General features: G+C 38.6%; 1 protein-coding gene across 4 annotated transcripts in view; it reads right to left on the reverse strand.

The window, feature by feature from the left end:
* Nucleotides 1–16,400, reverse strand: part of LOC126373283 (uncharacterized) — a 99,865-nt gene that overhangs the window by 14,913 nt on the left and 68,552 nt on the right. For all 4 annotated transcript variants that reach the window (XM_050019365.1, XM_050019366.1, XM_050019364.1 and 1 more), the window contains 2 exons: nt 12,703–12,812; nt 10,425–10,565 (listed from right to left, as the gene is read on the reverse strand). In XM_050019365.1, the coding sequence (XP_049875322.1) occupies nt 10,425–10,565; nt 12,703–12,812 (251 nt within the window). The remainder of the gene's footprint in view (nt 1–10,424; nt 10,566–12,702; nt 12,813–16,400) is intronic.

Consider the following 16,400-nt stretch of genomic DNA (forward strand, 5'->3'; position numbering starts at 1 on the left):
TCGGTTCCATTGATTTCTATTACTTTACTATGTATGTATGTGTGTGTGCGTGTGTGTGAGAGAGAGAGAGAGAAAGAAAGGGAGAAAGAGAAATGAGGGAAGATCAGGGGGTTAAAAGACCACATCTAAGCAATTCACCTAAAAAGCAATATTGCAATTTGACATTTGCGCACATAAAAGTAAGTGCGCAGTGTCAACAAATGTGAAATACCTAGCAATATTGCTTTCTGAAATAAATTCCTTCGATGTGGCCTTTTTATACCTCCAGAACAGAAGCATTAAAAAAAAGAAGAAGAGGTTTTAGTCAATGCACTTGAGGATATGCGCGTAAATGATAAAGTATAACACAAAATTGTAACAAAGATAAGGAATATTACTGTAGTAGAATTTATAAGTAACGTAAACGGTGAAGTTGGAAGAGTAAATAATCTAGGCGAATATAGCGTCATGAAATTGAACACGTTTTAAAGAAATGACAGGTCAAAAAGTCACATGCCTAAAGAGAAGGAAAGATTCCAAATGGGTTATTTTCGCATTTTTGCGAAGAGTTGGATCGGATGTTGTGAAACCATTTATTTATTATTTATCTACGGTAGCTGATAGTGATTTTACGTGATAGGTCAAGCGTGTAAAATTTACGTTTTGGAGAAGATCGATTTGTGATGATTGGATCGATACTAAATACACACAAATTTTTGTTCGCGTGCCAAAAATGGCTGAAAGTTGTGTTCTGATCTGTGAAGAACTTTAGGGGCTTGCATATTAGAAGGTCTTTACCTACTACGTTTATCGAGAACCCCCAGCACCGAGTGAGTATCTAACGCTCCCCATATGTCTGGCCACGTAGTTAACGCGACCCGAGGCAAATTTAGAATAAGCACGTAAAAAGCAATAAACCTACAACGATTTATTTATTGTCATGTTATGTTATTACCCCTTTACTTTTATTTTGGTGCAAAACTTGAAATTGAATGATGGAAAATACGGGCTTTATGTTTCCTCATCCCGTTTGTTCGTACGTAAATCACAAGTCAAAAATATGGTTGCAGTTTAAAATTCTGGCTCGGATTTTTTTTTAATTAGGATCGGTATGCTTTTGACTTCGTTCTTCCCCGAGGAGAAGAAGAGATCGACGGTGGAACGAGCTTACCCAGAAGATACCTATTCACTCGAAAACCGAATCACACCGAACTCAACAACAACATCATCATCTGAACATCGAACCGATTTTCGGAAAACGAATCACAGATCGACGGGGAGTCATTTCACGGTTAAAAATTGTTTAGGTATTTATTTTGTTAGAAAACTTTTAATTTTTGAGATAAGTAATCACTTTTATGGATGGAAGACAAAAGGGAAACCACTGCCCTATTTTTCCCTGAAAAAGTAGCATGGAGAATGCTACACCGACAAGAGCGTCTCTTAAATTAGTGTTGAATGACTTTTATAGGATCATTTTTGAAAGTCAAGAAATATACTTTTAGTTCTATCCTACAATAGTCTACCACTTTTTCGGAAAGTGATGGCTGAGGAAAAGAAGCGGCATAAGAAACTACAACACGGCTTTATTCCTTGTTCGTTTGTATTCGTCGTATGAAGACCGCACAGCGATGGAACCCCGTTTGATTCCACGTACCTCACAGGAAAGTCGCACCATGAATTTTTATGGTCACTCTTTGTTCCAAGTGCTAATGAAGACACGTAAATTATGAGATTAAGTACTTATTCAGGATGTATATTTTCTGTCATTAGTTTTTTAATTAGTTTGGAGAATTTTAATATGGAATTAAATACACATGAAGTAATTCGCGGTCACAAAATATCAAATACAAGGCATCATAATATCGAAATTCATTCGTTCACGCGAGTCTAGAAATGCTTGATTGAATATAATATGTTCCATACCTGCTTTAGTAAATTTGTGTCCACTCATGGGGCTTGATATTAACTATTTTGCCAAAAACAACGAACTAGGTGTTTAAATTAATATATTATATTTATAATAATACCCGGAATAAAAATTAACTTGCTTTACATGTCAGTCGACTGCATAAGATCACTATGTTTTAAGGGGCAATGTATACTTTTTTTAAATAAAATTCCTATTGAGATTCAGAATTAACCTTAGAATAGTTTTAAGACAGTGATTAAACAGAAACTTTGTGAAAAAGGTTATTATGAGGCTAGTGATTGTTTAGAAGACAAGAATGCAATTATGATTCTGATCAAAAATAAAGAGAAGCAATTTAGGTAGGAACATAATTCTATAAAAATTGTGATCAACAATTATTTTTATGCAATATACTTTTGCCATTACATTTTATTTTGAAATAATTATGTAAGTACCTGAGTTATGAGAAAATAGGTAAATATCACGTTAAAGCTGTACAACGCTATATATTATATTGTTGTTGGTGAACGTAGCCTGGAAAGTCTTACATTAAGACTTCTGTTTTTACTTCCCTTTTGAAGTCTTTTAAATTATGACCAAATGAGAAATAGCAATATTGCCTTTTAGATGAATTGCTTTTGCCTCTGTAAATCCTCAGTAAACTAGATAAAGCCACAAAAAATAAAACGACCAAAAGAAAGATTCTGACTCGTGAAGGATTTGAACCTCCGCCCTCCGATGATCAAGAATTTGTTTATATCGGCGCTCTAACCTACTGAGCTAACGAGTCGAGTTGGCATTAGAATGAAAACATCGACCACTTCCAGCTGGATGACGTCACCAACCCGACGCAGCCTTGACGATGCCGAAGGTCGACTCAATTATGGCTGAATAACAGAACTGAAAAGTTCTTCGTTGGTATAAACGTGTCAACGTTTTGTTGTTGCGACCATTAAACTGAAATAGGTTTGAAGCAGGTCTTATAACAGTATCCGATCCCAATAATTTCTTCTCTTCTTCTTCGTCTTTTAGATTGATTGGTAAAATGAAATTTGTCATTTACATAGACTAATAAATTGATACTTGCAATTTGGAAAGAGTCACAACTAATCAAGAGACCACTTTAGATTTGAAATCTTGGGGTACTTAGATATTGTGATAACCCGTTTCAACGCCCATAATAAATGTTTCATCATCCTCCTGCCCTTATCCCATTCCGTGGACACAACATGTATTATTTTTCCATTCATCACTGATAGTTGTCTTCTCAATACCCACACATAATCATTCTTCACACAATCCATCCACACTTTCTTGGGTCCCTAAGCCCACCATGCCAGAAATGACACAATCATGTATTGGTTTAACGATATGCCTAAGAAGATAAGCAGCTTATACCAGTCATATAAACGAATGGAAAGTTTGCCACGAAATTATAAAAAAGCAAACACTTCTAGAAATAATAATCATGCTCCAATTTAGGTGCAACTCCACTCAGGGCAATCATGTTATTGCAAATACTACTTTGTATTACAAAAACAGAGTTGCAAATGGAACGAATGAATCATTGTTTTGATGCGTTTATTGGCACGGGACAAGGAGGTATTTTTATTTTATCGATTCATTTGCAAAGAATGTGAAGGAAAAAGTCATTCTTCATGATTCGTGTATTGAATAACGAATTCGATGAGGAATTTGTAACTAAAGAGTGTTTTTGAAAGTTGAACATTGGATTCCCGATCGAATCCTGATAGGTACATCACAAAAATCACTTTGTGATCAGTTTATAATATGTCAATGTTGTGATCCCTAGTTTGAAGAGGACAAAGCTGGTCACCTGATTGTCTGAAAGTAAAATGGTCCTGGCTACTATTTATAGAATAGAATAGAAATAGATTATTATAAAAGGGCCCAACACACAAAAAAAGAAAATAATATCAATATCAAATTTCCACATAACAACTACAAAAAAGCAAGACGGATGTTCGTCGAAATGATCATAAGGTGGTGGTAGACGTCCTGAGATAAAAGGGCCTCACTCAGCACGAGTCGCTACTACTCATTTACTTAGGTAAGTACGTATTTAGTCGTTACATCGGTCATGTCAGGAACTTTTGGCAGCTCAATAGTAACCCTGACACCAGGATTAATGAGATCGGTCACAAAAAAGACGAAGAATCTTCAAGTGCTTTGTCCAGAACGTCTACCATCTAGACTCATTTTGCTCTGGGTATTAAGAATGGTTGCCGTCTTTATCAATACACAAGGCATACAGGTGTCAGGGCAAGGAACTCCATAGTTAGGCCGGTGCCCCGCCGTCACCGTCACGCTCATTAGCCACCCCCTCCGACTCGGCCGTGATGTTCACTTGACCTTGCCTTATATAAAAATGTCCACGCAGCTTTGAATTCAATTAATTTTGTTATTGGAATGTATGAGATTTTCTAGTAGGACATCATCACCAATTCAAGAGTCATGCTCTTGTTGGTGTAGCATTCTCCATGCTTCTTGTTAGGGAAAAATAGAGTTCTTGCTTTCCGCCCCGCAGTAATCTGTCTGACGCGAGTGTGATGGCGCCCAGAGTAGTCTATTTCAAAGCCGTACTAGGACTCCCTGTCCTTCGCCTCTGAATAATACTGTCAGTTTCTGCTGCCCTCTGTCAAGTTCGAGGGTACAATCTCTGTGACTCTTCTCTTCCGTCCTGCACCTATACATACACCAAAGTAGTAGGACGTGGCACAAATTGGAGAATTTGGTCAATGTATGTCCTGTTAGACTGTCCTGTAGACATGTAGTCTTTACTCAACCCGGTGGGAAAAAAGTGTGTGTTTATGTATATATGTGTAAGATTTTCTTTGCAAATATTTATATGACAGAACTTATCTCAAGTCGATTTCTGAACCACAATGTCTTTTATATCATTTATTAGGATTCAGGCATAAAATACACTTTTAACAAATTCATCAGACACAATAATGTCTGACAGATAAGTATCTTTTTATGAAACAAATAAAAGAAAAGGTGCAGGTCGTGTCGTATCAGGAGGTGAAGGATTTGGCGGAAAGAAGAGAGAAATGGCGATTACTCCACCGACAAGAGCGCAGCTCTTAAATAGAGAGAGAGAGAGAGAGACGGGGAGAGAGAGAGAGATAAGTATCTAACTGATAGCAGTAAGTACGACTGCCTACGATGCCTACCGAATAAATTCTTGCTAGGTACTTATCACAAAATGAAGCTTAGTTTCGATCAGGATGATCTAGCAACGGTTCTTGAATATTTTACTACCTAATCGGAACGCGCATAGCAGACATACCAACCAAGCGAATCGATAGTCTAGAGATCCTACATCTAGTACATTTCTCTAGCAAAATAACTGTTGTAATTTTATATCTTGACAGTGCAGTCCAGTTTTCTATTTATTTCACTATAATTTCGCGTCAATATAGAACCTGGGCCGTTATGATTCGATGTCTATCGCGGAGACACTCCACTTAGCCGGTTATTATCTAACTAGGTCCAACCTGTGGTTTATACCACAGACATGATAGATCTGTTTAGAGAAAGTATCGGATAACTGTTATTTTGTAGCTATTATTGGACGTATTGGTCATGGATATGTTATTTTACGAGCGATTCTGCAGAGATTGGAATCTGTGAGGTTTATTTGGAGGATGATACAGGATGACAGTGTTTCGGCTTTCATGGAGTTTTTTTTATAAAGTTACTGTTCCTTGACTTTAATAAAAAAAAGCAGTCGCGCGCGCGCATCGGTTATCGGAGGTCGCGTAAACTCGTTAGCGACAAAATGACGGACGTTATTAAGTGTAATTCGTGCTGTATTGTGATTGACGAACTTCTGGCATACGTACAAAATAAAGTGTCAATTATTGACGCAATTACTCTTGTGCGGATTTGTAAATCGGCCTTTACTAGTGAGGAAATTAAGAAGTCGAAATCGTTATTGTTTGATGCCATTCCTACGGATACACGCAAAATAACAAGAAAAAGTAAGGGCAAAGAGGAAAGAGACCTACTTGACATACTCAATGTGTTTAAATCGACAGAACCCGACGTTATCCCAACATTCGTGGCTAGGCAGCTAGAACGTTTACCACCTATTCTCTTTAATAGTTTGGATTGCACCAAGCTGTTAAAAGATATGCTTCGAATGCAAAATCAGCTGGAAGACATTAAAATCAACTATGCCACCATAGAACAACTGAATGAGCTTAAAACAGAAGTATTAGCAACAAAACATGATTCATTGCCGCCTTCGTCTGTTCGTAATGTAAATTTGAAACGAGGGGCCTGGAACCTGGATACTTTTGATAGTGGCCCTATGGGTATTGTGCAGTGTAATTCGACATTAAATGAAAGTTATGTTAAACAGGATCATACATCGGTTATGGAGAACACTTATCGCAACATAAGGGTAGGTGAACAGAGAGATGTTTATGACTCAGCTTCGCAACAACGGTCATCGCTTGAACGCGGTCGTAGCGGCGCGGGGCCGGTGAATCAGGAGCCGACTGTGAGTCGACGGCAGCCGAGTATTGCCGAGTGCACGCACACAGCAGAGACGGCCGGGCTCACGCACGCCTCGCTAACAATGCAACCAGCAGAGCGTCAGCTGATTATGAATGTAAACAACACCGACCGGCGAAATATGGATCAGGTGCAAAAACAGAGTGTAAATGAGAATGAAGGGTGGAATATAGTGGGCAAGCGTAATAAACCGTCGAGGCATCGTCTTCTGGGCCAGTTTGGCGCTGCACGAGACTTGCGTTGCAATTTTAAAGCGGCGGAAAGGAAAATCCCTTTACTCATTACGAATGTACATAAGGAGACTACAGAGGAAGACGTTATTAAATACATAGCTGAACAGACGAAGGATAATGTATCGTTACACGAAATACATATTAAAAAACCACGAGACTATAAGGCATATAAAGTGTACGTGTCAAAAAACAAGTTGCCTATGTATTTAAATGAAAAATTATGGCCGGAAGATGTAATCTTTAGGCCGTTTGTTGACAAGTATTCGTACAGAGGTAGCTCTGTAACCGTTTCCGATACTAAGAGAAATGGCTAATCGCGTCAGTAGGATTGCTACATTTAACTGCAAATCGATTAAGCGCTCCATTGATGGTGTAAGAGAGCTATGCCGTACTTGCGACGTGATTGCTTTGCAGGAGACCTGGTTGCGGCCTGACGAGATAAATTACTTAAGTACCATAGACCGTTCTTTTGGATATACTGGAACGTCGGCTATGGATATGACGATGGGAATCCTTCAAGGTCGTCCATTCGGCGGCGTTTCGTTGTTGTATAGATATAGTGCGTTTCCAAAAGTGTCAGTGATTAAATGTGATAACGCGCGGATGTGTGCAATTAAAGTGTTTATTAATAACCAGCCTATAATTTTAATGAGTGTGTATATGCCTACTAATGCGCCTGTTAATTTGCCAGAATTCACAGACTGCCTGGGTAAGGTAAGTGCTATTATAGACGAATATGGCATAGAATCTGTTTATATACTGGGGGATTTTAATGCGAGCCCTGGGGGTTTATTTTATGCTGAACTAATGTCTTTTTGTAGTGAACAGAAGTGGGCGTGTATAGATATAGTAAAATTAGGCCAATCTTCTCACACCTATACCTACATTAGTGAAGCATATGGAACCCCCAGCTGGTTGGACCACGCTATCCTGACCCGGGCCGCTGAGGATTCTGTGCGTAATGTTTTTGTGAAATATGATGTGTTTTGGTCCGATCATTTTCCCCTTATCATCGAGTGCGATTTTGAGCTTTTAACACCCATACTGCGGAGCACAGTAGTAGCAGATAAAAAAGGCGTATGGGGAGAGAGAACGGAGCAACAGATTGCACTTTATGGTAGAGAGGCTCATATTAGATTGAGAAATATAGACTTTGACCAAAAATATGTTAATTGTGCAGATTTTTACTGTAATAGCCCGGCTCATAGGCGTGCTCTGGACATTATGTACAATAGTATTGTGACCGCGTTATGCGAAGCATCGGAGTGCGGTAAGGTTGTACGTAAAGGAGGGAGAGGTCCGCGTATCTTGGGGTGGAATCAACATGTGCTGGAAGCTCACCGTGTGGCCAGGGTGAAGTTTAGAGAGTGGGTGCTGTGTGGGTGGCCTGGGTCGGGGGTAATTTATGATGAAATGTGTGACAGTCGCAGAGTATTTAAATCTAGACTGAGGTGGTGTCAAAACCACGAAGAACAGTTAAGGATGGACGCTCTCGCTGAGCAACACTCCAAGGGTGACTTCCGAGGTTTCTGGCGTAGTACGAAGAAGGAAAATACTCGGCCTGGCATGCCGGTGAGTGTCAATGGTATTAGTGACCCCAAAGCCATAGCTGGCATTTTCAAGGACCATTTTAGGATACAGTCGCCGCTGGGCCCTAGTAGGTTGATGTTCGACGATCAGAATAAAAACGAGATAGTGGGGACGAGATTTACGGCCAAGAACGTTGCACACGCCATAAAGTCAATTTCACGAGGGAAATCTCCGGGCCACGATGGTTTGAGCATAGAGCACCTCCAGCATGCTGGTCCACACATGTCACGAGTTCTTGCTATGTTTTATAACTTAAGTATTAGTCACACGTACTTACCTAAAGACATGTTGAAGACCATTGTAGTTCCGGTAGTGAAAAATAAAACAGGGGATTTGACTGATACATGCAATTACAGGCCGATCTCGTTAGCCACTGTCATCGCGAAAGTACTTGACGCTTTGCTTAATACACAGTTGCACAAACACTTGAATATACATGACAATCAATTTGGCTTTAGGCCTAATTTGTCGACTGAAAGTGCCATACTGTGCCTTAAGCATACCGTCAGGTATTATACTGATCGTGACACCCCGGTTTACGCGTGCTTCCTAGACCTGTCCAAGGCTTTTGATCTGGTGTCCTATGACGTGCTATGGAAGAAACTCGAGTCTACTAACTTACCTAGAGAACTGTTAGACATCCTCAGGTACTGGTATGGACACCAGGTCAACAAGGTCAGATGGGCGGGAGCGATGTCGGAAGAGTATGGTTTGGAGTGTGGGGTGAGACAGGGAGGCTTAACCTCCCCTTCACTCTTCAACCTATATATGAACGAGTTGATTGTCGCGCTGAGCAATCAGCATGTCGGCTGTAATATTGACGGTGTAAGCGTAAATAATCTTAGCTATGCAGACGACATGGTGCTGCTGAGCGCATCGGTCTGTGGTCTTAGGAGGCTGTTAAGTTTATGTCAGGAGTACGCTTTGAGTCACGGTCTAAAATATAATGTATCAAAAAGTCAGTATATGGTCTTTGAGGCTGGCAGAAATAAGCCAGATAACGTACCGCCTGTATGGTTATATGGTACTCCATTGGAAAGAGTATACACGTTTAAATACCTAGGTCACATCGTTACTGCCGACCTCAAGGACGATGCTGATATAGAGAGGGAGCGAAGGGCGCTGTGCGTAAGAGCAAATATGTTGGCCCGCAGGTTTGCGCGGTGTTCAAGCGGTGTGAAGATGACTCTTTTCAAAGCATATTGCACGTCGCTGTACACGTGCGTTTTGTGGGCAAACTATACGCAAAAAACGTACAGTGCGCTTCGAGTCCAATATAATAATGCGTTCAGGGTGGTGATGGGGCTGAGTCGGTACTGCAGTGCCTCGGGCATGTTCGCGGAAGCACGGATAGCTTGTTTTCACAGCACTATGCGAGTGCGTGCGGCGGCACTGGTACGGCGAGTGCGTGCCAGCCCCAACGCCGTCCTGGCGGTGATCGCGGACAGATTGGACTGTCCTTACATCATGCACTGCTGCGACAGGCATGTAAAAACTGGTATTGGTTAGATATTATGTTAGTGTATTTCATTTTTTAATTTTATTTTAGTTTATTTTCATTGTATTTTATATCATCTAGTTGTCATTTCATTTTGTTTTTATTTATTTTTTTTTATTTTTACTGTATTGTGTCAAAAGTATTGTATATGAGCCTTATGTTGCTTGAAATAAATGTATTTTATTTTATTTATTATTTATTAATTCCTGGATGATGCAGTTATTCTACGGCTTCATTTACTATCCCATAGCTTTGCCAAATCATCTGAGCTTCTGTTCATATCATGTCGGTTCCACTAAGTCAATAGAATGGTCAAAACTAGGTTTCTGACAAAAATGACTTAAATTACGATCATAACATAACAATAAACATTTTCCGTTTGTTAAGGCAAGAGAGAAACCACAACCCTATTGTACTTACCTTAAAAAGTAGCATAGGGAGGAATGCTACACCAACAAAAGCGTGGTTGTTAAATTAGTGATGATGATTACCCTCGCAAAACCCAAAAATGGCTTGAAATAATTTGACGATTTCCATTTTATATGATTATATGGACCCATAAATGGTTTAGATCTACGATTGGCCTTGGTAGGTGGCGCAGAAATGTGGTAGAACGTCGTATCGCGGGGTCTACTAGTTAAGAAATAAAAATAAGAAGCAAACTCACCTCCCCGTGTGTCCAAGCTGACAGAGCTTTGGGGGGTGTATCAGGAGCGACAGCTCCCAGTCTGCCTCGCTTTCTGGCGTCCTGCAAGATCGGCACCTTCGAGTTCTTGTCACCTGATGATAAGATCACTTCGCGCTCTATCTGTGGATGAAATTATTGGCATCTTTAGTTTTAAAGTCATAAGACCGAATCCTTTTAATACCCAAACTCAACTGTTTAACTATTGTAACTGGAAATCTCGGCCTTAGGAGGTTAAGTTGGGGAACATCCTAAAGCAAAGGACGGGGTACCTGAGTGACGTGTATAATATTAGGATGTGGTTTATAAATCTGATAATGGCTTTTCTACTTTGCCAGAGATCCGTGTTCCTTTATGCTTTTAGGGACATGAATAATTCACAAATATATCGCCTGTTTATGTTTTCTGGATGACACATATTTTTTGTTCACTGTAATTTTCTACTGCGCTGTTTACAAATCTGCATCGGATTTTAAGAAAAGGATATACATTGTCCAATTCAGTAATATACTTATATTCAGGGGGGTTAAAATGGCCACATCCAAGCAATTCATCTAAACAAGCAATAACGCTATTTGACATTTGTTTGCATTGCGCACTTACTTTTATATTATGCGCATTTGTCAAATTGCAATATTGCTTTTTAGATGTAGTAAATAAAAGTCAGGATCGTAGTAAATAAAATTCCGTGGTTTCTGACAATACCAACGTTAAATATTATGGGTGTAATATTATGTATGTATGTGTATATACAATGTTGACGAGGAATATGAGAATTTGAGACTTTTTAATATTGTTTTTTACTTTTTGAAAATTTTACAAAGTTGACATTTGTCAACTGTTGAAATCTTAAAAAGTAGAAAATCAAAACAACAACTAAAAACGCAAAATCGCTTACTCATAGTCCAATCATATAATTTAACCCCACATTACACTCACGTAACACCTGACGTTGTTGATGAACAATTTACACACAATCATTAATAATGAAAAGGTTAAACTTTCAACCACAACACACACGTCACTTCAACACGATAATCTTCTTTACAATGATTACTTTCACTATCTTCATCTAACTCCTACTTTATTAGATAAAAACTTAGATGTGCATGTGAAGGAAAAATATCGCATGCTTCGTTTCACGACTATTAGCGAGTAATATGCAGGTGTAGACAGTCTTGTTTTTTAAATTTCGAAGCTTTAGGCTTTACGTGAGCACGATATCTTTCACCTTTGAGGCTTTCAAAATCATTATAACCCCCTGAATTGGTGTCTACGTGGAAAATGGGGACTTTGTGAGGTTTGGTCAGTGTTTTGTGTTAGCAAGATTGAGTACGTATTGTTTTTTGATTAAGATTACCGCTGCTGATTGCTGGTGTTAGATTTTATGAGTTTGAATTCATGTTTTCATTTGTGCCCCGTTAGTGGCGATAGGCTCGCACAATATTAAACGGACTTAAACATAGCCAGCAAGGAGTGGATGTATATATGTAGTGAAGCATCACTATATGAACATAACATAGCAATATTATGTTGTTCGTGATCTTTCTACATGATGTCTTCATACTGTGAAATAGATGAAGTTAAAACTAGATTATGATATTAAAGATGAAGGAGAGGAAGTGGGTTGAATAAAAGCTTTTATCTACGGCCAAGTGTACCTTTATGATTTTGTAGCATTAATTATGTTATACATTTGCAGAATTAAGTAGCAAGAAAGTCGCTTAACGTTTTTGTCGAATCCCTTTTATGTGAAAAGTAATATATCGAGTAGATCTATATTGTTACTATATTATTTCCTGTATAAATTGAAAGATACCACTTAATCAGCTGCGTCCGGCTTAAAACAGTTATTTGTTGCAGTAATAACCTTTCATTCATCTCTGACGTAAAAGTGAGATGTGATGTCTTGGGAATTTTTATTTGAAGCTTTGTGATAAGTACAATCATTTTGTAATTTGGCATTGATTGCACTATTTTTATTTTTGGATTAGTTAGGAGCTTACAGAAACTTATATGTACCTAACTTAAAGAAAAAAAAGAAAAAATAGAAAGAGAAAGAAAGAAGAAAGAGTTTGCAGCTGACATCAGAATTGCTGTAAGAGTTACCAATATTGCATGTCACAAGATAAGAAGAAGAATGTGTTCATATATTTATATGAAGTAGGCAGAAACTACGCAATCCCACTTGTACACCAATACTTGAAGGCTTTCATTTAAAAGCTAATTTATATATTAATAGGTAATTCCTGACTCTTACAGGGAACTTGGCGGAGTGTGTGTGCAGCGCGGGGACCGGCGCGGGCGCACCAGGCAGCGCAGCGTCCGGCGCCGGCGGCATCCTGTACGGCGGGACTGCGTCCACACCACCTGCGAGGAAACCGACTCTTTAGAATATGCTTTAAAATAATGTATTTTATTATGTTCAATAAGATCATGTGGCAAAACAAAAAACAGGATAAACAGAGGTAGGGCTAGACAAACCAGAAGATCGTTATGATAAAAAAGATCTCCATGACAAATAACATAACCATGATAAAGAAGATAACCATGACAAACGGCCTATATAGTCCAGTGGTTGATTGTTGTACTCGCGATCCGGAGGTCCCGGGTTCGAAACCCGGTGGAGCAGTATCACAAAAATCACTTTGTGATGCTTGGTTTGGTTAGGACATTACAAACTGATCACCTGATTGTCCGAAAATTAAGATAATCCGTGCTTCGGAAGGCAAACGTACCTAACGTAGACGCCTTAATGGCTAAACGGCTTTGTTAAGCCGTTGGTTCCGGATACTACTTACTGATGTATGTAAGTAGGCAGACGTTACATGAGTCATGTTAGAGGCCTTTGGCGGCTCAATAATAACTCTGAGACCAGGGTTGATGAGGTTGGTAATCCTCCTCAGAAACCACACGATAGAAGAAGACGATAGAAGATCACCATGACAAGCATGATCAGTAACACAAAGAATATCTTCTTCTAACACATTTATAGTACACCCTGGACACTTCATACAAAACATCTCGTTTTACACAGACACTACACATTGACGTTATCGTACATGTCTGTGTGTGACGTTTAACGCCCATACGATTGAAGACTAAAGTAAGACCGAGGGGGTGAGGTAAACCTAGTTCAGCTGTTGGCGGGGAGCGGAGATTTGCCGTTCTATACGTAGTATTATTCTTTATTCTATCTGCCTAAATGCAATCTATTCTGACATCGCATTTCGTACAGCGCTGTTACCTCATCACTACTCTTGTGAGGTGAAGCAAATTGAATGATAAACAGTATGCGTGTTCGTAACAAACAGGCATTCTCGTCGTATAGTGTGACGTAAGGCAATTTTCCATCATTTCCTCTATGTGTGGTACAATAATACGGATGCGGTAAAGCTCTCATGGTTAAGTTAGTCTATGGTATGTTGTATAAAAGTAAGAGATCAGCTGGAAGAGCGTTTTTTTCATTCCGGCGTAAGTATCTACTGTTGACGACAGGTCGACATGGCAATCGGGGCATGAGGTGAGCCGCGGAGGCGGGATCGCCCCGCACACCCGCACAGTCCCCGCGGCGTCTTAGTCTTAGTGTCGCACGAGTCCGTATCGACCGCGTTTATCGATTATAATCTCGTTCACATAATTTATTGAATTGAAAATTAACATTAACACAAAAGAAAAACAATAGATTTAAAAGAAATCTAATCTAAATATTTATGGTCAATCAAAATTATAAATATAGCAAGTATATTTTACATAATTATACTTACTTGCTAAGAAATTATTGAAAACTAAGAATAATATTTAGAAATAAAATTAACGTTAGATGATTCAGATGAATAAATATTAACTTAAATGAAAACGTGGTATTATTTTATTCACATTTTGTTACATATATAATAAAAATAAATCGATATTGAAAACGTCACGTCACTAGAGAATTGCCATGTCGACCTGTCGTCTACATTATGTGTATCAGTAAATGTAAAATGAATTTGACACCTGTGGGGGTTAAAAAGGCGACATCGAAGCAATTCATCTAAAAAAACTAGATTGCAATTTGCGCCTATGAATGTAAGTCAAATAAGGCAATTCAGTGCCCTTTTTCCACCAACTAAACGGATCAACTAGAAACTGTACAACTATTTTTCTTCCGGCTCAATTTTCTGATATACATACTTATTGCTGGAGTTGTGACTGGCCACTTCAAATTATTGATTGATATGGATTAATAATATGAAGTATGTCAGAAAGAATGTAGTCGGTCGGAGTGGAAAAACGGATTCAGTTATAGGTGGTGCGCCGCGTCGCCGTCTGTAATGCTCGACGTACTGTATTAGTGAAAACTGCACTCATAACTCATTGGTGCAATTCCGGGTTCAATCCGGCGCGCCACAATTGAGAAGCAAGCCAGTGTTCGGCAATACCACAGTGGCTATAATACCTTATATTACACTCACAAGAAAAATACCAAAACCGCTGTAAGCTTGTTTCTTGTATACTACTAGACTAACACCACATACATCTTCACTCATTTCCTGTCTAAGTAGTTTAGTTATTATGTCACATTGTGTTCCTGTATAGATAGAGTAAGTTGCTTTACTCACACCCTCTATCGGAGCAGCAGTTTTACAAGTTGTTAGATGACAAAATGTTACGAAAAGCGACAGTGTAATAAAATAAAATGTATGGGATTGACAGAAAGCCAAAAGAGGACATGCCAATCCCATACATTTTATTCGATTACCTACACTGTCGTTTTTCATGTTTGCAACTTGGCTAAGGCATGATTCATATACTTTTAATCTGGTACCTGGGGGGTTTAAAAGCAATTTTGCAATTTGACATTTGCGTATATAAAAGTAAGTGCGCAACGCACACAAAATGTCAAATAACAATATTGCTTTTTTTAGACGAATTGCTTCGATGTGGCCATTTTAACCCTCCTACTCGCAATATCTGTTAGTAGGTATTTATTGTTATCTAATATGCATTAAATTGAAAACATTATAGTGCAATGAAACGTTCAGACTTTCACCAAAGTGAAATGAAAATTCATAATTATCTAAAGCGGTAACTTTACTTACGATGATTTTGTTTAGTTCTTAGATCGATCTAAGCTCGATTATATTGGCGTGTGTCGAAACTTGTGAAAGTAGGTACGTGTAAATAATGTATTTGCATTTTAATATTCATTTCAAATACCGATTTCACGAAAAATCGTACTACCTTTTAAAAAATTGAGCTTTTTCTCTAAGGTTCTATTTTGTTATTATTGTTATTTCTTGTTTTTTATTGTTGTTTGTTTTTGTTATATTAAAAATCGACTAGCGGAAGCCATTATTAAGTCTGTTATTGTGCTTAAGTTATTTAAACGTTCGCTTTTGCAAGCTTCTATAACCATATTATTACCAATTTGGCATTAAAATTGCTAGTGTTGTTTTTAAGCAAATAATATTACCAACCTCAACGGTTGTAGAGGCGGAGACGGGAGCAATCGGTACGGTAATGCAGGACGGAAGGGACAAATCAAGAGGGACTGCAACCTGGAACCTGACAGAGGGCAGCAGTAACTGTCAGTACTGTTCAGAAGCGCATGCAAGAAGGAAACCATTGCCCTATTTTTGTCTAAAAAAGTAGCATGAGAATGCTTCACCGACAAGAGTGTGGCTCTTAAATTAATGATAATGTACATTACATAGATGGTATTTTTATCCTAGAATATGTGTGTTATCTTTTGATCAAAAGTGAACCCTTCTCCGGAATGTTCCTGTTAGATCTATTTTAATCCCGACACAATCTTGACAATTCCCATACTCAACCTTAGTGGCTATTGTGAAGATATCCGTGACATTCGTGAGAATCCTATTGAAATAGTTAACTAAGGCTTTGATCTGACCTTACAGTTGGTAATAATGTTGTAATTAAACTTTTTAGACTAATTATTGTAAAGGTCATTGG

The sequence above is a fragment of the Pectinophora gossypiella genome, chromosome 15, assembly GCF_024362695.1.
Source record: "Pectinophora gossypiella chromosome 15, ilPecGoss1.1, whole genome shotgun sequence".
Taxonomy (NCBI): domain Eukaryota; kingdom Metazoa; phylum Arthropoda; class Insecta; order Lepidoptera; family Gelechiidae; genus Pectinophora; species Pectinophora gossypiella.